Source organism: Chelonia mydas, chromosome 16, assembly GCF_015237465.2.
Source record: "Chelonia mydas isolate rCheMyd1 chromosome 16, rCheMyd1.pri.v2, whole genome shotgun sequence".
NCBI lineage: Eukaryota > Metazoa > Chordata > Testudines > Cheloniidae > Chelonia > Chelonia mydas.
Window position 1 is genome coordinate 2,359,325 of NC_057857.1, and position 22,078 is coordinate 2,381,402.

The following is a 22,078-nucleotide window of genomic DNA, read 5'->3' on the forward strand; positions in this document are numbered from 1 at the left end:
AGAGACCGTTTTGGGGGCCAATCTCATGATTTGTTGGGGTCGGTCTCATTTATTTTTTGATCTCTTGAGGTTGGCGATACTGTGAATGGGACTTAATTGCATTTAAAAACAGCGGAGAAAGTTACACAACCTTAGGAAGACTATTTTGGGAATGACAAACAATTATTAATTGCTGGTCATCCCAAAATTTGTATCCACAGTTGATCTGCGATCTGCAAACATGGTCTACCGATATCTGCAGATTTGCAGGGCTCTGCAGATGAGCCCCCTGCTTACTGGATTGCTTGTGAACTGTTCGGCTTTCGTAACTGTGTGAGGTGGTTAGTGCTGAGCTGTCCAGCTCTTGGAAATGGAGCGTTCTTGCTCCAGCAAAAGCTGGATTCCTAGCAGGTTGTAACTCAACATGAGTGTTGCCTCCTTGTGAGGCAAGCCTGTTCTTTGGCTGTTCACGAAGGCTCCACAGCTACTGATTATAAAGCACATGTTCTCACTCCTGACCCCAAGAAATCCTCTCTTCAAAGGGGCCTTGAGGGGTTTTAGATCAAGCTGCTCTTTCACAACTGGGAATATCTCTGCCAGAAGGTGGGCTGGTTTGGTCTCCCAAAGGATGTAGTGGTGATCTGTATCTGGTAGTATTCACTGTTTTGGTGTATCCACTGTCTGTTTGCTGCACAGAGTTATTGCTGAGGCTGCTGACGTTATAAGGGATGCATTTAAATTCATAGCTTCTGCACAGGAGACCTAGTTAAGCTTAGTGAAATATAAGCAGTGCCCATAGCATCTGTTGGAACTTCTAGGTGGGAGTTCTCATTTAGGGATCCTCCTTGCATCTTTCAGCTTTACTTCATATGGCTGCTCTATCTTATTCTGAGACCATTTCATAGTTTAGCAGGAGCTATTGCCATTTAAAATCTTTCTGTTAATATAAGAACATAAGAACGGCCACACTGAGTCAGACCAAAGGTCCATCTAGCCCAGTGTCCTGTCTGCCGACACTGGCCAATGCCAGGTGCCCCAGAGGGAATGAACAGAACAGGTAATCGTAGAGTGATACGTCCCCTGTAGCCCATTCCCATGTAGTGTCCTTTGATGTATGTCTGAACTAAAGGAGTCAATAATCATCCTGACTGTAGAGCAGAACTACGTCAAAGAATTGGCATTTGCTTTGCTCTTCTCTAAGGCTGTAAAGCTGCAGCCTTTCTGATGGTAAGAGCCTTAGAGCTCTGCTACATGAGACCCAATCTGGACAGCAGTTTCTTTAGGATTTCCGCTCCTCAGTGCCGAGGGGGAGGAGGGGACTGCATTGTATCTGGTGCCTTATTGAGGGGGGGAATTCCAGCAACCCTCAGTGGGAGTGCCCTGTGCTGGCTCTTATCCTTTAGGTGAATATTCAAGTGTCCCCTCCCAGGCTCACTTTGTGCTGTGTACAAATATGGGGGGGCTGGGGGCTGGTATTCCATTGTTGTAGAGCAGTGTTTCCCAGCTGGTGTGCTGGCAGGCCCCAACAAGTGTGATGCAGCATGTTTTGAAAAACTACATGTGGAGTGGCGGGGGGGAAGGAAGCGGGGAATCTGCCTTCTCATTCGCCATCTGCCTCACTGCCCCGCCTCCTCCAAGGGCAGAGCAAGCAATCTCAATCTCCCTCTCCTCCCCACTCCTCTCCTGTGAGCAATTGGTTGGCTCCTCTGCTCCTCCCTCCTGCATCCGCCAGGCACGGGGTGGGGGAAGAGCCTGGAAGAGAAGCGGGACCTTGCTGCAGCCCCCCAGGGTTGGGAGAAGCAGAGGTGAGGTGGGGGGAACTGAACTGGTGGCTAGGAGGCTGTGTGTGAGGTGGGGGAGCTGGGGAGGCAGAACTGGGGGTGTGGGGCAGAATTGGGGTGAGGTGGGGGCTGGACTAGGGAAGGGTGAGTACAGAACTGATGGGGGCTGGAGAACTGATTTGGATACTAGAGGCACAGAATTGATTTGGAAGGTGAGGAGCAGGGTTCATTGCTGGGCAGGGGACGGGCAGATGTAGGGGTGAGACCTCCTGCAACAGGGGCCAGAATCCTTGTACCCAATACATGTGGGAGCATGGGCAGCACTAACACACACTCTCTGGGGAGAGGCAGGGGCAGTTCACCAATCGTTAGACTGAAAAAACAATATCATCTCTTTGGCCCTCAAAATGTGGTTATTTACTATCTCCAGATGTGTTGGGTTCTGACTCATTTATTTTTTGATCTCTTGAGTTTGGCAATAGTGTGAGTGGGACTTAATTATATTGTATTTAAAAACAGCAAAGAAAGTTACACACCCTTGGGAAGACTATTTTGGGAATGAGAAGAAATGACTAATTATTAATTGCTTGTCATCCCAAAATAATATTCTCAAGTGCATGTCACTTTCTCCACTGAGCATGCTTTTGTCCGGAGTTCTTATATTTAGCTTTAATGTTAGTTTCCACTGTTGACAATTCTGGCACAAAAGACAGATTGCGATCTAACCTTAGCTGTCATGGTGGTTTTGATTTTAACCCTGCTAGCCTTGTTCTGAATTGCTCATCTGAAGATAATATGGTGGTGTGCCTTCAATAATTAAGGTTTCAGAGTAGCAGCCGTGTTAGTCTGGATTCGCAAAAAGAACAGGAGGATTTGTGGCACCTTAGAATAACCAATTTATCTGAGCATAAGCTTTCGTGAGCTACAGCTCACTTCATCGGATGCCTTCAGTAATTATCAAGGAGTGCTGCAGCAGAGAAAAGGTTAGGAACCACTTTCTGAGGGTGACTTGACTGCTGGAGTTGCTGTACGGGGCTTCCTCCTGGAGACTCATGCCAGAGAACTTACTGTGCGAACATGGAATGAGGTAGATTCTAACCCTTTGCATATCTTGGTGCCTTCCATCCAAGGAGATCACTGCACTTTCTCAAACACTGATTAACCTTTGGTCCTCATTGTGTGCTAGGTTTCCATTTGGGGTGAGTTAGGCGCAGAGAGGTGAAGTGACTTGTCTAAGGTTGCCCAGGAAGTCGCTGGCAGCACTGGGCCTGGAACCGTGCTCTCCTGGCTCCTAGCCATGGGCTGCAGCCAGAGAAGCAGTGTCGTTAATGAGAAGCTCCGTGGAGTGTGCTGTTCCAGTCCTTATGTCTGCACTCCATTCTTTTCTGCAGCTTTCTTGAAATGATGGAAGCCCGAAGTCGAGGACACGCGTCCCCAGTGGCGACTAATGGACAGAGCCCTTCCTCTGGCTCCCAGTCGCCCATAGTACCTCCCAGCTGCACATCAACAGACAGTTCCAGTCCGGGTACCCCCCAGCCACCACAACCTCAGCAGCCGCCTGCCAATGCAACAATGTCCCCTGAGCCTCCATCATCCTTGTCACCAGTGCCTCCCCTAGAGGCTCAGCTACCGCACACATCATCCCCAGCTACAGCCTCCCCAGCAATGCCTGTTGCAGTCCCACCGCAAAAGCGCGGCATTATCTCCCGCCTCTTTGGAACTTCTCCGGCACCAGAGACGTCTCCTCCCCAGCCAGGTAGGTGCTGATGCAGAGAGAACCTGGATTTTTCTGTCTGGTAGTGGGTGCATGGTCATGCTTACAATATTGCACATCCCCACTGTCTCTATTTCTTTGCTGTACCCCTTCTGCTCCCTGTTGGAGGCAGAGCAGGCAGCCCTCCTGTCTTAGCAGTGCAAGGCTTATATTTGTTCAATATAAATCCAAAGAGAGTAGTGCAGTTGCTTCGTTCTTTTCTTCCAGCTGCCTTGCTTGATTTGCCATGTACCTCCAGCAGTGCTCATGCTAGCCTCTGAAAGGGACTCCCTTCAGCAGCAGGATGATGGCTATGATGTTGAACTTCAAGGCTGGGAGGGGTTCGATATAGAGTGCTCCTGGGGAAAGTAATAAACTGTCAGCTTCTGAGTAGGAGTGTGTCCTTCCCCACTGCTGGGCCTGTGCCACTCGCATACAAATCAAAATGGTAATAGAAACCCATGCAGCTGATGCCTGTATGTAAGTGTGTCAGCTGCAAGCACACTTGCATGTTAACAAAGAGCAGTCTACTGTTTGTATTTAAGGAACATAATCATTCAGCCGGAAATCTGCAGTGATCACACAACTGCAGCACTGTGCTGGATCTGCAGTAGATTCCTCTCTGGGGAAATATGCACCAGCACAGCTGGCAGGAGGAGGAGAGTGGCCCATGGTTACATCTTATTGTTAGTAAACAGTAAACAGCGGAGCAAAGTAATGCCAAGGTCATGGAGAACGAGTATCAGACAGTCCCAGTGCAGAGGCATCCAGGGCTGTTCACTGAATCAGAGAATCTTAGACTTTAAGGTCAGAAGGGACCATTATGATCATCTAGTCTGACCTCCTGCACAATGCAGGCCACAGAATCTCACTCACCCACTTCTGTAACAAACCCCTGACCTATGTCTGAGCTACTGAAGTCTTCAAATAGTGATTTAAAGACTTCAAGGTGCAGAGAATCCTCTAGCAAGTGACCCTGTGCCCCATGCTGCAGAGGAAGGCAAAAAACCCCCAGGGCCTCTTCCAGTCTGCCCTGAGGGAAAATTCCTTCCCGACCCCAAATGTGGCGATCAGCTAAACCCTGAGCATGTGGGCAAGACTCACCAGCCAGACACCCAGGAAAGAATTCTCTGTGGCAACTCAGATCCCACCCTATCTAGTGTCCCATCACAGGCCATTGAGCATATTTACCGCTAATAGTCAAAGATCAATTAATTGCCAAAATTAGGCTATCCCATCGTATCCCCTCCATAAACTTATCAAGCTTAGTGTTGAAGCCAGTTATGTCTTTTATCTCCACTGCTCCCCTTGGAAGGCTATTCCAGAACTTCACTCCTCTGAAGGTTAGACACCTTTGTCTAATTTCAAGTCTAAACTTCCTGATGACCAGTTTATATCTATTTGTTCTTTGCTTTCATTTCTACTGAGCTAGACCTTAATTTGCCCATTACATTCACTTTACCTACAAAGCTGACTGGAGCTGCCACTGCCTAGCGATTATTAGCATGACAGGGGTTTGAGTCACCCTTTGCTAAATAACCTCCTCCTTCAAACTGTCACTTTAAAGAATTCATAAAGCTATCAAGACACCCACAGAAAGGGGGAGGTGCTCAAAATGCACTCTCAAGTTCAGTTTTAATTCTGTACATGATGTCTTATCTCCTGGATCTATTATCAGTTGTGACAAAACCCACCAATTGCAATTTTATAACTCTTCTTACCTGTGCCAGTTCCCTGGAAGCAGGAAATAGGGAGAAAGGAGGAAGGTTGGAAACTCCTGATCTGCAGGTCTTTTTATGCTTTGTCCAAAGAAACAAAAAAGTGAAAATGCAAATGAACAGCAAGATGTGGCCAGTCTCCTTCACAATTTACACTGGAAATGAAATCACATAGAACTGAATGCAGAGAGGCAATGGGTTCACTAAGAAAAATGGACACAGTCCAACCCCAGTGTTATAACCTTTTTATCCATTGTTTTGTCAGAGTAACTTTCAGAAAGCCAGTGTGTTTTTATAAGATCTGCAAAAGAAAGTTTGAGCTACACATAAACATGTTCTGCAGCAGTAATGTTTTTAAGTTATTCCCTGATGTCAGTGATGCTGTTACCCAAGCAAGGAAGTGAACAAAAAGCCATGTTAGGCTCTGCTCCTTTAGGAAAACTTGCACTAGGGCAATCAGGGAAAAGTCATTGTTCATCTTAAAGGAGCTGCAAACAAAAGTGCAAATAGTCACACTTTTCATGTCTGTTTGAGAACTGCTTTTCTTTGTGTTAAGAATCTGGGATGAAGATTAACCTAGGAGAAGAGTAAAGATTGCTCCACAAATAAGACCTATTAAAGCAACTCTTATTTTACGTAACACCTAGGGGCATTGATCTGTTGGAGGCCTCTTGCTAGGTAGCTTACAAAGATAGAGTAAGTGACAGTCCTTGCCCCGAAAGGTTTACAATTTAAATGACAAAATCATGTGTGTGAAAAAGCCGGGTGAAAGACAAGGGAACAGTAACCGGAAGTTTTAACATGGACTAGCTTTGTGCACAGTTCATAGGTGTAAAAAGCCAGTCCTGGCTGTAATCACAACCCCTGTTATCAGCTGGCAGCACTCTGTAGGTTATAGTGGCATAGGTGAGTTTTAAGGAGGAAAAGATAAGTTGAGCTTGGTACATGCTAAACCAGCAGTAGCCAAAAGGCAGCTCATGGCTACCTTCATGCGAAGCAGTGGTTTGATCTGAATGGCCTGTTGCTGTGTAGCAGAAGGAATGCAAATGTCCAAGACTGTTGTGGTGTTAGCTACATGTCTGCACACAGAAGTGACCCTCCGCATGCTAGAGAAGCATGGGTTTGAGATGCTTAGAGGAGTAAATTCTCTGCCACACCAGCTAGGCCAGTTGTGCCAAACTGTTCTGTTGTGTGTTACCTGATCACTGTTCCATCTACAGATGCTGCTACTATTCCCCCCAGTGAAGTCCCTGCAAAAGTGCAGAGTGTGGAGGACTTTATTCCCGATGACAGCCTGGACCGCAGCTTTCTGGAAGATCCAATCCCTCAGAGAGATAAGGGGATAACTAGGACTAAGGACCCCAGTGAAAGCGACAGGTAAGGAGGAAAGGAACTGGGGGTGGGGGAAGAGGAGTGGGATAGAAATAGCACTCGGAAGTGCAGTCTGCGTGACTGAGGGATCATGTGTGACTCCTCAGCATTCTCTAGGGCCTTATGGTCTTAATACATACAGTATGCTACACAGAGTGCAAACCCCCAGAGAGTGTGTATGTGTCCCAGTAAGGCAGCCTCACCTCAGACACTTTCTCTTCCTTTCCTGAACACCCAAGAAATCAAATGGCTTGCAGCATGCCCTGCTAGCAACACCTATCCCTGTTAAATTGGAGAGGCTGCCAACTCGAGCACGTCTGCTAGCCGTAATTATAGTATCGCTCACAGGAAGAGAGGGTGGGTCTCTCTCCCATTAGCCAGGTCCCAAAACCGCTTAGAGCCACTACCTTGAACTCCACTCAGGAATTTACTGTCATCCAGAGCCAATGACGGAAGCAGTGGTTGAGAGTGAATTATATAATTTCCAAATCCCATCCCCCCTGCACTTCTCCCTGATTGCTTTCTAGCCTCTTCTACTATTGGCCTCTGTTAGCTCTCGATATTAAACGGTTGCTGCTCTTCTGTAAATTGCCCTGGCAACAGATGCTTGAAGAATCCCATTTACTGCATTGGCAGGATGAGTTTGTCATTGCCAAGCATTGTTCTTCCTGACACCCTTCGAATGCCAGAAAGCTGCGGTGCAGCCTAATTTTGTTTCTGGCTTTGATCGTGCTCCAGAACTGAAAGGCTGCGTCACTGCGTGACTTTACCCGAGAGTCTCACTTGGAAGCGTCTGTTACAAATAGAGCTGTCGATTAAGCGCAGTTAACTCATGCGGTTAACTCAAACAAAGTCATTGTGATTAATTGCAGTTAACTCATGCAGTTAACTCAAACAAAGTCATTGTGATTAATTGCAGCTTTAATCGCACTGTTAAACAAAAGAATACCAATTGAAATTTATTAAATATTTTGGATGTTTTTCTATATTTTCATATATATTGATTTTAATTACAACATAGAATACAAAGTGTACACTGCTCACTTTATATTTTTTATTACAAATGTTTGCACTATAAAAATGATAAAAGAAATAGTATTTTTCAGTTCATCTCATGTAAGTACTGTAGTGCATTCTTTATCATGAAAGTGCAACTTACAGATGTCCATTTTTTTGTAACATAACTGCACTCCAAAACAATGTAAAACTTTAGAGCCGACAAGTCCACTCAGTCTTCTTGTTCAGCAAATCGCTCAAACAAACAAGTTTGTTTACATTTATAGGAGATGGTGCTGCCTGTTTCTTTTTTAAAATGTCACCTGAAAGTCAGAACAGGCATTCACATGGCACTTTTGTAGCTGGCATTGCAAGGTACTTATGTGCCAGATATGCTAAACGTTCGTATGCCCCTTCATGCTTCAGCCACCATTCCAGAGGACATGCTTCCATGTCTATAGTAGAGACCATGCAGTGGCGTTGCTGTAAGATCTCCCAAGTAGTCGCTTTATGCTGATGAGAGAGCTCTCCCGTCGACATAAACGATCCCCAATGAGCAATGGTAGCTATGTTGGTGGGAGAACATCTCCTACCGACATTGCGCTGTCCACACCAGCGCTTCTGTTGGTGTAACTTACGTCGGTCAGGAGGGCGTGTTTTTCACATACTTTCTTCAAGTGTTTGCTTAAGCAGGTGGGTGCGTGCCAAGTGCACAGTCATCAGAAGGTTTTTCCCCTAGCAGTACCCATCGTGTCGGCCTGGGTGCACCCTGGAATCGCGCCTTCAAGTCGCCGAATATAGGTCCCTGCTGACCCTCTGCCTCCTCAGTTCCTTCTTACCGCCAGTAATGGTTGTTGGAGCTGAGTGTCTCTCTCGCTTCAGCAAGCGTTTCCTCTAGTTATTTTTGTATCTTCAATCTGTAAATATTTAAATAGTTAGTATTAGTTGTAGTTAGTTAGTAGCTAGTTAGAGTTTGCGGGTCCCCCAAACACAGTTCGTTCCCCTCTTCGGGTTTTGGGCATGCCTTGATCCCTAGGGTTTAAACCGTTCAGGACCTGCAACAAATCATGCCAAAGGGCGATCTCCACGACTCCTGTCTAAAGTGCCTGGGGGAAGCACATCAAACAGATTGTTGCAGGATCTGCAAAGGGTTCTGCCCTAGAACTAAAAAGGGAAGGGACTTCAGGCTCAAGCAGCTCTTCATGGAGGCAGTTCTTCATCCCCAACTGGCTCCAGGCCAGCAGGACACGGCACCCAGCACCTCCATGCAGAGCATGCTGGCCTCCATTAGAGAAGCTATGGCAATGAGGAAGGACTCTATGCATAGAAACCCTCGGCACCATCACTTCCCAGCGCCAAAGTCCATGACAGCAACACAGCACTGCTCGCACTCACCAGCGCCTCACAAGAGGCACAAGAACAATAGAGGGCACTTCTCCATGGTGAGAGGTGATGTGTGGTGGGGGTGGGACTGAGGGGTTCAGATTGTGGGAGGAGGCTCAGGGCTGGGGCAGAGGGTTGGGGTGTGGGGGGGGGGTGAGGCTCTGGCTGTGGGTCTGGGCTGGGGATGAGGGATTTGGGGTGCAGGCTGCCCCAGGACTGTGGCGGGGAGAGAGGTCTCCCCCCAGCCCTCTCTCACCACAGCAGCCCCGGACCTGCTGTGGTGGGGAGAGGCACCTCTCCCCCAGTAGCCTCTGCTCAAGAGGAAGACTTGGGTTCTTCTGGGATTAATATTAAGCAGAAAATTTCACAGCTGAATAACAGACTACGGGCCAAATTCAGCATTTAGTCACACCATGGATATTATTGGAGTTACACTGGATTTACACCAGTGCAATGGACAGCAAGATTTCACTCCCTCGGTAAGAAAACTGTTAAAATTTTCAGCAGCTGTAAGAAGTGTCCATACCCATAATACCATTTTGACACTGGTAAACAACATGAGAGATGTGCTGATGTGCATGGGGAAGTATTCACAGCAAAGGCAAAACTGTACACGACTCTCCTGGATCTAAGTTTTGTTACAAACCTCAAGCTCAGGCCAGCTTTGCTGAAAGGGTTTGTTGTGACCCTTTTGTGTGAACCTGGGGCTGCTTGATGGGTTCCGTGAGGAAACTGTCCTTTCAAAACTCAGTGAAACAGGAACAGTAGGAACTCTGGCTTCAGCTGGGCTTTGATTTGAGTTAGAGAGAGTGAAGGGCTGGAATGCATAATACAAACTCGGCCCCCGCCCTAGAGCCGCAGCGGCGGGGAGAGGTACCTCTCCTGCGGCCCCAGCCCCGAAGCCACCACGGCAGGTCGGGGCTGCGGGAGAGGTGCCTCTCCCTGCCACAGCCCTGAGTGCCTGCGCAGCCCTTGAAAGGCTGCTGCGTGGCTTAGAGGGAACTTAGCTCAGGACGCAAGGCCTCTGGTTCCAAACAGAAGTCTTGCTCCATATCAACATCAGAGAGTTGAAGGTGGTTCGCTTAGCCTCTCAAACCTTACACATCTGCCCTCCAGGTAGGATTGGATCAGTCATGACGGACAGTACAACAGCGATATTTTATATAAAACAGACAAGGTGGAGCATGCTCCTCCCCTCTGTGCCAGGAAGCCCTCAAGCTGTGGGACTTCTGCGTAGCTCACTCAATACACCTAGAGGCGTCTTACCTTCTGGGATCCCAGAACGAGCTGGCGGACCATCTCAGCAGATCATTCCATGGCCACGAGTGGTCCATTTGCTCGGACATCATGAACAGCATCTTCCAACAGTGGGGAATTCCCCAGGTGGACCTGTTCACAAAGAAAACAAACAGTAAGTATCAGCAGTTTTGCACCTTCCTGAATCACAGCCTGGGCTCAACCACAGATGTTTCCTCTCCCTGGGAAGGACCGTCTGTTCTATGCGTTTCCCACCCTTTCCGCTCATTCACGAGGCCCTGCTCAAGATCAGAAGGGACAAGGCGTCTGTCATTCTAATAGCACCTGCCTGGCCCCGCCAACACTGGTACACATCGCTCCTGGAACTGTCAATAGCCACTCCGATCACCCAAGACCATGGTCACCTCCAGCACCTCAACCTTGAATCTCTCCACTTCACAGCATGGAAGCTTCATGACTAAACCCCATGTCAGAGATGTCCTCCTCAGCAGCCAAAAGCCGTCCACTAGAGCTACTTACTTAACTAAGTGGAAGAGATTTTCGATCTGGGCAACACAAAGGGGCACGTCTCCAACTCAAGCATCAGTACCCTTCATCTTAGACTATCTACTGCACTGGATGCAGTCAGATCTGGTGGTGTCATCTGTAAAGGTTCACCTAGCAGCCATGTTGGCATTCCACCCAGGGGTGGATGGTCGATTGGTCTTTGCTAGCCTGATGGTAAGTCAGTTTTCTCAAGGGCCTGGACAGGGTATACTCTCCTGTCCGCCATCCGATACCAGCATGGGATCTTAACCTGGTGCTCTCCAGGTTAATGGGACCTCCCTTCGAGCCCTTAGCAACATGCTACTTTCCACGAGAGGTAGAGGAGTGAGTATTTCTGGTGGCAATAACTTCAGCCAGGAGGGTGTCTGGGATCAAAGCCTTGACATCTGAACCTCCATACACGGTCTTTTATAAGGACATGGTCCAGTTGCGGCCTCATCCAGCCTTCTTGCCAAAGGTGGTATCTCAATTTCACACAAGTCAGGACATCTTCTTCCCAGTGTTTTGCCCTAAGCCACATGCTAACAGCAGGGAACAAAGACTCCATTCCCTGGATGTGAGGCAGCCTCTGGTCTTCTATATTGAAAGGACAAAACCATTCTGGAAGTCTAACCATCTATTCGCGATAGCAGACAGGATGAAGGGCCTCCCAGTATCGTCCCAAAGAATTTCGCTGTGGATTATGTCCTGCATTCGGACTTGTTATGACCTGGCAAAAGTACCAGCACCGACGCTTACAGCGCATTCTACAAGGGTGCAGGCCTCCTTGGCCACATTCCTGGCACAAGTCCCTATACAGGAGATTTGCAGGGCAGTGACCTGGTTGTCGAGCCACACGATCACTTCACATTATGCCATCATCCAGCATGCCAGGGATGATGCAGTTTTTGGCAGAGCGGTGCTTCAGTCAGTGAACCCTGACCTATGAGCTCTGATCCCTCCTCCAGTGGTCTGCTTGGGAGTCACCTACTTGGGATTGACATGAGCAAGCACTAGAAGAAGCAAAAACGGTTACCTAGCTTCTCATACCTATTGTTCTTAGAGATATGTTGCTCATGTCCATTCCAAGGCCCATCCACCTTCCCCTCTAATGGTGCCTCCGGCAAGAAGGAACTGAAGAGGCAGCAGGTCAGCAGGGCCCTATATGCAGCGCCTTGAAGGCGTGATTTCAGGGGGCGCCCAGGCTGACCTGACAGGTACCGCTAGGGGAAAAACCTTCCGGTGACTGTGCACGCAGCATGCATACACCTACTTGGAATGGACATGAGCAACATATCTCAGAGAACAACAGTTATGAGAAGGTAGGTAACCATTTTTTTACTGACGAAAGTGCTAATGTAGGCATAACCTTTAGATGCCCATCCTAGATACAGTGGAGTAGGATCTCTTGTAATTGAGCCCTTCATGAGACTTACTAGTGTGGTGACTTCATTCAGAAGAACACTTTTGCTTTGCCTTGACATGGTTTCTTTCTGTGCTATAGCAGCAACATTAAACTGGCATTAGGATGCTACATGGCTTTTGCTATATCAGGGATTCTCAAATGATTTCAGTGTTGACCATATTATGCTTTGTGGACCCCTTCCGCCCCCTTGTGATTCCATAATATCCCTTTGGCCACTGCACCAATTACTGACATGGAAAAGTCATATTAGAGCAATATATTTGTGTACTTTAGCAGTCTTGAAATGTGGCCTAGCTGCTGGAAGTGAGCCAGCCCCATGGGAGGACTGTGGGTTGTTCCCAGACCACAAGCTGAGAACGGCTGAGCTATGTAATTCCTATTTAAAGTAAATTGGAATCACATGGCTAACAACCAGCACAAGTCTTTGAAGACTTATGGGATTATGTGTCCCAAGCTCCATTTTTGTTTTTGTTGGTTTTTTTAAGGCCTGTTTTCTGTCCTGCAGTGTATAGAACTCTTGAAATATATGTTCCTTGAGCAGCTCATTGAGACAGTTATATTTCCTATTTCCCGGCCACAGGGCTTGCCTGGCTTATCCTTACATCTTAGCATAGTGCATCAGACTATTTGAAGGGTATTAAAGAAGCTTATCAGACTCAGAATAGACGTCCCCATTTCTTCTCTGTTCCTGGCCTTGCCGGAAGTAGTTAGGTTATGCTTATGGGTGGGATACAGGATTAGAAAGGTGAGTTCTGTGTGAAGCTGTGGATCTGTTTTCACCACCTCACTAGACTTTTATCTTTACTAACCATCCAGTTATCTTTCTATATCCTTAAATCTGCATCACTCTGAACTTGTCTGTCGTCCCAGTCGTTTTCTTGCCGCCCCCCCCCCATATACACCTCCATGGACAGCTGTTTCAGTAGTGTCACCCAGCTGTGTTGAGAGTGCAAGTGAGGGGAACTGAGGACAGAGTTTCCTTCACACTGTGGAGCCTCCCCTTGCCCTGGCGCGTGCTCATACCACCCCTCTCCCACAGCACAAGTTCCCTCCAGCTTCCTTGCTGAACTAGATTTTAGTTCCTTCCCCTCTGTTTCTCTAGCTCCTAAATTAAAGTGGCAGGAGGAGTTTGTTCAGCCTCTCTGTAGGGGAAGGTACATTAGGGAGAGAGCTAAGGCTGCTCCATTTCTTCTGAACTGAAAGCAGTACAATCAGGATTTGAAATGGAGTTTGCCCCTATATGCCACTGAGCCTCAGTATGGGGGGGCCTCACCTAGCATGTTCTTTGGTGTCATGTCAGCAGGGTTTACCTTAAATCTCATACTTTTTTGGTGCTGGGTGCCCATATTGGGGACCACGGTAGCGCAGGATTAATGCAGGTTTGGCAGGCTGTTGAGACTGGTGCAGTATGCTTGTTTTTGCATTCTTTGCAAGTTCCTTCCAACCGGCGAGTCAGTGCCACAAGGTGATACTAATTTTGCATTGTCGGACCTTGTTTGTATTGCAGCAGTGTTTTTCCTGATGTATTTTCACTTCATTGTTTTGCTGTTTAAGCTGCAGCTAGGAGATTTGTGTAGAAGCTAGTGATGGAGGCAGTCAGTCTCTTTACATATACGCTGCATGTGGGGATGAGCCACTTCGTTCATCTGTGCGTGTACATGTTCGTTCTATCAAGACTGAGGACACTTTAAAGATCCGTGCCTAAGTCTAGTGTGTGCTGATTGGTGGGAAGATAATTGCAGTAACAGCAGGTGATAGCTATCGTTGCATTAATTAAGCTACTGCTGTATATTCAAGACAGTACTATAACCTAGAGAGTGAGGTTACTAGAGCATGTCACACCACCAATAGCATTTTAAAATAAAGCTTCCTGCCGCATTGTTTCTAAGACATTTAAGGGAAATCCACTCACATTCTTTTTAATCCCAAGAAACCTCTTTTTAACACCCCCCCCCCCCCGGTGTCATGTTTTAGCTCGTTTTTGTGGGGTTAGCCTGGGGTGAGGCTGTGCCCTGTTATGTGGGAGATCGGGGTTCAGGAGCCAGTTCTCTCTTGTTCATGAGTCTGGTGAGGGCTGCAGTGGCAACCCACTCGGCCTGGGGGTCAGCACGTCCCTCATGCTCAGCAGTCAGCACCTCTCTGGTTCATTGTGGCAGCAGCAGTTTTGGGCTCTAGAGGGAGTCCTGGGCAGTCTGCCTCAGCTGGAGCATTGGTGGCTGCAGTGTTTAGAAAGCAGAGGGTCTCCTTAGCACTCCAGAAGGGAGGCAGAGGAATCCCAAAGGGGATTGCATGTAAAACCTGAATGTCGCATGATGATCTAAGCAAATGGTCAGTTGAAATCAACACTTACCGCAGTGTCAAATTTGAAATGAGCTCTCTCCATCATACACACTCAGTTGGTAAAGGTACAAATTCCTGAGAACATCCACTTGAGAATGATAGTCTGTAAAAAATGGCTGGATGAGTAGAAATGGAATCAACTAAAGTCCTTTGAACGTCATGTTCCTTTAGCAAGCATGTGTGGCAGCTTCCACCATCCACAGCTGGTCAGTGTCCTGCTGGGCATTGGCCGGGGAGGGGGGGGTCAGAGTGATGATAGACACCAACTAGAAAACCAGGTCTGAAGCCTGAGGAACGATTAGTCAATCATAGAATCATAGACTATCAGGGTTGGAAGGGACCTCAGGAGGTCATCTAGTCCAACCCCCTGCTCAAAGCAGGACCAATCCCCAATTTTTGCCCCAGATCCCTAAATGGCCCCCTCAAAGATTGTACTCACAACCCTGGGTTTAGCAGGCCAATGCTCAAACCACTGAGCTATCCCTCCCACCTGAGGAGGAGTCCCAGCACCTTCCTTTAACCCTCTGAAGTGTTAACCATCACATGCCATAAATGTTATTTTTTGTATTTGGAAGCTAATGAGATGAGTTTGTGAAATCTTTAACAAGTCATTAAAAGGAAGGTGAATGTTCTATGTGGGTTGGACACCAACATAATACATCCATTTATCAAGAAGCAAATGATCCTCTCTGAATAAAAAGTACTTAATAGAGAAAGCAGGCAGGATAAGGGAAGGGGATATAAAGTCTCCTGGGTCTGAATTGTGAAAATAATCTGTATTCCTGACATGAGCAAATCTTGAGGAAAGCATTAATATGGCAGGTCCTTGGGAAATCAAGCCAAGAATTCCCAGTTTATAATTCTGCAGTGAAACTCCCTATCAAGATGTCTCAGAATCCATAACCCTGTTCAGTCAAGGGAGCCTTAAGGGCTCTTACACTCTAAAATGTGTCCTTAGGTTAATTTAATTTGCGGAATGTTAAGCATTGTTATAGTGTCTGGGTAGCTGCCTACTTCAGGGAGCACTATAGAATAGAATTAACACAGAGGAGCCAAACGCTGAAGGTATATTCCTGCCACTGTGACAATATGGGATATTTCTGAATCACAGGACATGGGGATTAAGGCATGCAATTTCCTGTTGGTTTTTAATTAACTCATACTGTGCACAGTGTTCGGGAAATGTTCCCGTAAAGTCCTCGCTGAGGCAGAAAGATGGTCTGCAGCTGTGAGGTCTCACCTAAGATCTTGGTTGTACTAACCACTACTTGCTGCCCCACCACACTCCCCATGTTATAATCCAGTGTGGAACTTGGGCTGTGCCAGGCCTTTGGCTCTGGTGATCAGGCACTGCCTGAGCTCTATGGCAGGTCAGGGAGTGCACGGTCAAATAGGACACTGGTATCTTCAGATGACCCGGATTAACCACAGATGGCCCTCCATTAAGGTAGGGAAGAGATCCTAGAACTCAGGTTGCATTAGTCTGGAACACCAGTGCTTCATTTGCATTCTAGAAGTAGGAGTGTACGCATCTGAATGCACCCTGAGGGGTTCTGTTTAACACTTCTGTATCTTACAGTGATGGGGAGGCTCTTGGAGGGAATCCCATGGTAGCTGGTTTCCAAGATGATCTGGATCTAGATGACAAAGTGCCCAGCAAACCCTCATTGGCAACAGAACTTGTACCAAGCAAAAATATTACTTTGTCAAGTGAGGAGGAGGCAGAAATGGAGGATGCTATGGTCACCATCGTGGCTGATGAAGACATTGACATTGACTACAAGACACAATGGTATGAAAGAGTATAGTCTACTAGCTAAAGTATGAAACTGGGAGTTGGGAGATGTAGGTCTTTTTTCAGTCCTGCCACTGACTCACTGTGGCCTTAACCAGCTCACTTAATCTCACTGAGCCTGTTTCCCTAGCTGTAAAATGGGGTTATCTGTGCCTCACCAACTGAGGCCAACTTTGCAACAGTTCACAAACTACAGATTCTCTGATGGAAGGTTCTGTGGAAGTGCATAGTAGTATTACTGATCACCATCCAGTTTATTCAGTTTGGATGAAATTGTAACACAAATGGAGCCAAAGGGCTAACTTGATTTGTCATATCAAGCAATCCTTCCACAGAGTGTGAGCCGCTCTTCATGAGGGAGTGGCCCAGCCTTCTTCCAAAATTTGAACAAGAGGAGTTGAGCACTTTTTCATAGTGGGTGTGGGTGGGTCTCAAGACTCATTGCGTAGGGCACAGACGGCGCTTTTGATGCCCTCTCTGTGCACCAAAACAAGCAGCACTTTGGCATGGGGGAATGGCATTGCTGCTCTTGCTGGAGATTGGAGCCCACAGAAAAGGGTGTAAATTGCATGGAATAGGAAGTGTGCCGTCATATAAATAATGGAACAGGGCTTTGCCCACAAGCAAGTGCGTTGATCTCAAGTATTTGTGTCCTCAGGGATGTCTGGGCTATCTTTCAGCATTTGGCTTACTGCCAGAAAGATTTCCAGGGTCTCAGTGCTAGTATAAAACCTATAGAGTCTCATCACTGCTTAGGTGTAGATGAGAGAAATCCCCTAGAATAGGTTCCACTAACTGATTAGTTACCATTAGTCACTTTGCTTCACTTGTTCAGTGTGAGAGATGAGGGGAGTAGACATGGAAGAGTACAGGAAAGAGGTGGAGCCTCTTGGTTTTCCTCAAACACTGTCACTATCTGAGTGTCATAAGAAAGATAACGCATGTTGTGTTAAGATACCTCCTATCTCCCGAGGGCTCACAGTTAGTCCTGGTCTCTAAGGTGCCACAAGTCCTCCTTTTCTTCATGCAGGAGAAGGGGTTTGGCATGAGGTCATAGGATGAAAGCCAGTGGTTCCAACTTGCTAAGACTGTGACTGTATAAATCCCCCGCTTTTAATCCACGTTCCTCTATCCCTTCCAGTGCTGCCTCTTTGGGAGGATCTGAATAAGGAAATATTTGTCTATATGAAACTGATTTCTAACAAAATCAACTAGTTATGCTTCCCCCTTTCCATATGATCAGGGAGGCCTCAATTGTAATGGAGAAAAATGTTAGTCAAACATGAACATTCCAGTGCCCCTGGTGGAGTCTGGCAGATTCCAATATCTTCCTTACTCCAGCCGTCTGACCTTCTGAAACAGCCCATTGAGGCAGCTTAATTGTGTGGTGGGACCTCTCCTGATGGATCCAAGGTGGACATTTCCCTCTTTGTTTCTGCTACACCCGTCTCCTTGTGACTTAGTGGGCCTGCAGCCCCTGCACAGCTGGGATGTGATGGGAGGGCTCCAAGCTCACCCTTTTGTGGTTGTTACAGAGTTGTAGCTGACAACTTGTTACCTTTTTTAAAGGTCTTCCAAAAATTCAGTTAAACCACAAAAGGAAGCAGCTTCCACCAAAGCACCTGATCAGAAGCCTCCAGGCAGCTTACCTCCCCATTCTGGATCTGAGAAACACAGCAGCCCAAAGCTCCCCATCGATCTGCCAGCCACTGGAGCTGCTGCTCCTACAGAGACAGCATCAGTCCAGGCACAAAGGACCATGTCCCAGAACAAGGACTCGGCTTCCAAACTGAAGGGGAGCAAAGAAGAAAAGCCTGAGGAGTCCGACAGTGATCAGGAGGGACCGATAGCCACCCAGATGCTCTCATTTGTGATGGATGACCCGGACTTTGAAAGTGAGGAGTCTGACAGCCAAAGGAAGAAAGTGGTAAATAACATGCATGCGTCACTGCTTTCTAGCTCAGCCTAGAAGCAGCAATGGAGTGATCTTGTCTGATCTCCCAGTATCCCAAGAGCGCCAGCTGCAAGACAAGGGTTAAACCATCTGAAGAGCATTATTGTTCAAAAACAGGCCACTAATGTTCTTCTCATTGTTGAAGCCGAATGGTAGCGTCTCACAGTTGTATTTTTAAGTATACAGTTAGGGCTGTCAAGCGATTAAAAAAATTAATCACGATTAATCGCACCATTAAATATTTGCAATCGAAAATAAATATAAAGCAAGCACTGTACACTTTGTATTCTGTGTTGTAATAGAAATCAATATATTTGAAAATGTAGAAAAACATCCAAAAATATTTAATAAATTTAAATTGGTATTCTGTTGTTTAACAGTGTGACTAATGGCGATTAATTTTTTTTAATCACAGTTAATTTTTTTGAATTAATCGTGTGAGTTAACTGCAATTAATCGACAGCCCTAATACAGATTATTCTCAGTAACTGTAGATAAACTCTGAGCTCAAGCAGCCACATGGAAAGTATGAAACCCAAATGCTGAGGATTTTTTATCTGGATCTTCGTGTACTAAAGGTTGGGGGAAGGGGGGAGAATGGGGAAAGAGGAGGGAGGGAGAGTGAATGTGTGCACACAGTTCCCTGTTTTCAACACAAGAATCGAAAAGCCATGGTGAAGTTGTGTTGAATCCTTCCTTTGCTTGGCAAAGTCTATTGAAGCCCCAAATGCCATTATAGAGGGGCAATCCGACATACAGCTGAAGTTGGAGTATCCATAGCATATCCACGACATTCCCAAGATAGGTTGCAGCTGCTCAACTTTAACATAGATGCAACCTGCAAAAGACTGTCCAGATCAGAGAGGACCTGGCATTTCCCCTGGGCCTTCCTTCATATTAAAGATGAGAGAAGTCAGTGAATTCTTAGAGATCCTAGCAGTTCGCTGTTGTGGCCTTTACATGAGCAAACTCTGGATGTCCCTGCCTTAGATAGTCCACAGTTAGAACCATTAGGCTCATCTGTACAGAAACAACTAGCCATGATTGACTGTGTAAAGAAGCCCCTATTCTTGCAGACAAAGTACTGTATACTGAGCCAGTAACTGTAGAGGGCTCCTGTAGAGTTGGTTTGATGTCACATCATGACTGTGTGGGGAGAGTCACTGTCCTAGTGTATGCATCCGATGAAGTGAACTGTAGCTCACAAAAGCTTATGCTCAAATAAATTGGTTAGTCTCTAAGGTGCCACAAGTATTCCTTTTCTTTTTGCGAATACAGACTAACACGGCTGTTACTCTGAAACCTGTCCTAGTTTGTCCATGACGTTGGCCATGTGTCATACTGGCCTCATTCAGTAACACTCTGTTCTCTTAGTGTGGCCAATGCTCACCATTCCAAGTATTTCACTGTAAAAACAGTGGCTTTTTGAGCAAGGTTATGACTCCTTGTACCTGATTAGACAGCAGGATTTGCTGGGAAGCGCCGCATTGTAGCAGCGTCAGGGAGAGATCCCTCCATAGAAAAAACGCTTCTTCAGTGCACAATGTGTTGGCCAGGTTGAACAGTGAAAGAAGCTGTGCCCCTTCCACTAACAGGGGGAGGGCTGCATACAGAGCCGGAAAGGCAGCTCAGCAAGAGAGGCAGGTCATGTTTGGACTAGTGCTAAGAATATTGTAAAGGAAATAAGTTAACTCCTTAAGTGTCAAGTGGCAAACATGGTGAGATGTCTGTGCTCCAGGATCAGGGCACAGCTGTCTCCCTTTCCCCCCTTGCAGGGTGAGAGGAGCCTTCTGAGGCTTTACCTGGCCCCTGCAATTTCCCAGCTTTTAGCCTCTGTATCATGAGAGATGCAGCTCCCTGTTTCCTTGAACAGAGGGGGTTTGCTCCAGCCCCGTGAAATGTTTCCCCTGGATGTGTGCTGCCTTTTGATCCCAGGATGGCATGGATTCCTCTCTGTGACTCTGCCAGGGCACAATATAGGTTTGAGTCCATTGTATTTGAAGGTTTTCCAGGATGGCGGTGCCTGTTAGTGCAATTGGTAAGCCTGATGTATCTGGGGCTCATGTTTAACCCCACAGCACCAAGAGGCTGGCCTTTTGAGTACAAATGTTAAGCACCACAGGGCATTTCACACCAGAGCTACAGTTCCAGTGCTGTCTAGGCACTTCCATCGTGGCATGAAATAGGTAGAACTGCCCTTTGGATGAAACTGTGACAGCTTCTTGAAAATACCTCCGTTCTACCACCCCCCAGCTCCCCTTTAGAGAGCAGAAATGTATCCTAGGTAGAGGGGAGATGGGGCTTTTGCTTGAGCAATCAGTTTAGACTCCTTGGTAGCTAAGATTGCGTCCATGATATGTCTACTTTCATTCTCTAGGGTGAATTCCCAGTCCGAGAAGACCCCTCTGACATCTCAGATGAAGACACCTCGTTAGCAAAGCCTCCACAGCCCATGAAGCCTACAATCCACTCCTTCAAGCTGAAAAATGACTCTGATCTGTTTGGCTTGGGTTTGGAAGAAACAGGCCCCAAAGAGAGCAGTGATGAAGGTAAAAGTAGGTCATATGTCTGAGCCACTCCTCACTGTGATTGTCCTGCTGGGTTTTTCGCTGCGCTGAATAGGCCCAAGGTTAAGCAAATCAATTTTGCGTTAAGTAAAACATCCCCAACTTCACCCAACGCCCTGTGTGAGCATTTAATGAGCTTTGCCAAAGCATAATTAACTTTTTCACTTTCTCCCATGCCTGCCCTGACTAACCTCAGCTGGGGGAGCACTTGCTGATGCCTTGGGAGAGACTACTGCGCTTTTTCCTGCCCTACTAGAAGTAAGGGCACTTCTTGAGAGCCTTTTCTTGAGATTTCCTGCCCAGCTTTGCATGCTTAAGACTCTGTGCCTGACACCACGGTACTGGAGCATGTAGGGTTTAGAGCTGTGCGTTTGTGGCATCAAGTCTGAGCACTTTGGCCATAGCTAACCATCACTTTTTGGGAAGGGTGTAAGTGGAGCAGTAGGACTGGCATGCTCTGAGTATTATTGTGGGTTCTCCCCGTCCCAAGAGCCAACCATATTTTATGCAGAGAGGTTTCTGTGGATGGACTGGCATTACCACGTGACTGCTTCCTGTTGATCTGCCTGGGAAGTAACCTGGAATGATGGGACGTTAAAGACTCTTTGGGAGTGGCAGGGGAGCTGTAAGAGGCATAGAAGGGATTTGACATGGATTAGTTGTTCTAAAATTATGGCTTTGACATCTTAGTCTATCCAAGCTCTATCAGCCTGTCATCTTCTGTACCTGCAGAGCCCAGCTGGATGGGACTCTCTCTACAGAGGCCTCAATCAATAACTCACATTTAATTTTGCCTTGCTTTTAGCCCTATGACTTCCCATAACCTACGCTGCCCTGTTGTGTTGGGCCTGATAGATTACTGCTAATGATGGACGAGGCCAGGTGTCAGCAACTTTCAGTGTTGACCTATGAGGTGTAAGTGACTTGAGTGGGTGGAATTGAATTTCAGTTACTCCGTTCTCTCCTCTGAAGCCCCACCCCAAATAGTGGGGTTGGGTAATTGTTTATGTGCCCCAAGGGTGTTTACATGGCGTCCCTTCTGTCAGCCCTTCTGTTCAATGCATCCATGATGCCAGAAGGGCAGAGAATGAAATGGTTTGGACTGTGGTGCCATCAATAGACAGGCCTGTCTCTTCAGTCAGACCCAAGCCGTGCAGTTTAGCTGTTTCCCCAGTATCTGGTCCTTGAACTGGTGGATGAGAGTAAGTTAGATGAAGCTTTGCACAGAGCAGA

The 22,078-nt window shown here is 47.0% G+C and overlaps 1 protein-coding gene across 5 annotated transcripts in view; it reads left to right on the plus strand.

The window, feature by feature from the left end:
* The window catches only part of RABL6 (RAB, member RAS oncogene family like 6), a 99,960-nt gene that overhangs the window by 66,393 nt on the left and 11,489 nt on the right, over positions 1–22,078 (plus strand). For 4 of the 5 annotated variants that reach the window (XM_027829875.3, XM_043530130.1, XM_043530129.1 and 1 more), the window contains 5 exons: positions 3,152–3,516; positions 6,452–6,608; positions 16,109–16,321; positions 17,894–18,251; positions 20,656–20,827. In XM_027829875.3, the coding sequence (XP_027685676.2) occupies positions 3,152–3,516; positions 6,452–6,608; positions 16,109–16,321; positions 17,894–18,251; positions 20,656–20,827 (1,265 nt within the window). The remainder of the gene's footprint in view (positions 1–3,151; positions 3,517–6,451; positions 6,609–16,108; positions 16,322–17,893; positions 18,252–20,655; positions 20,828–22,078) is intronic. The other variant, XM_037879458.2, reaches the window with a different exon arrangement.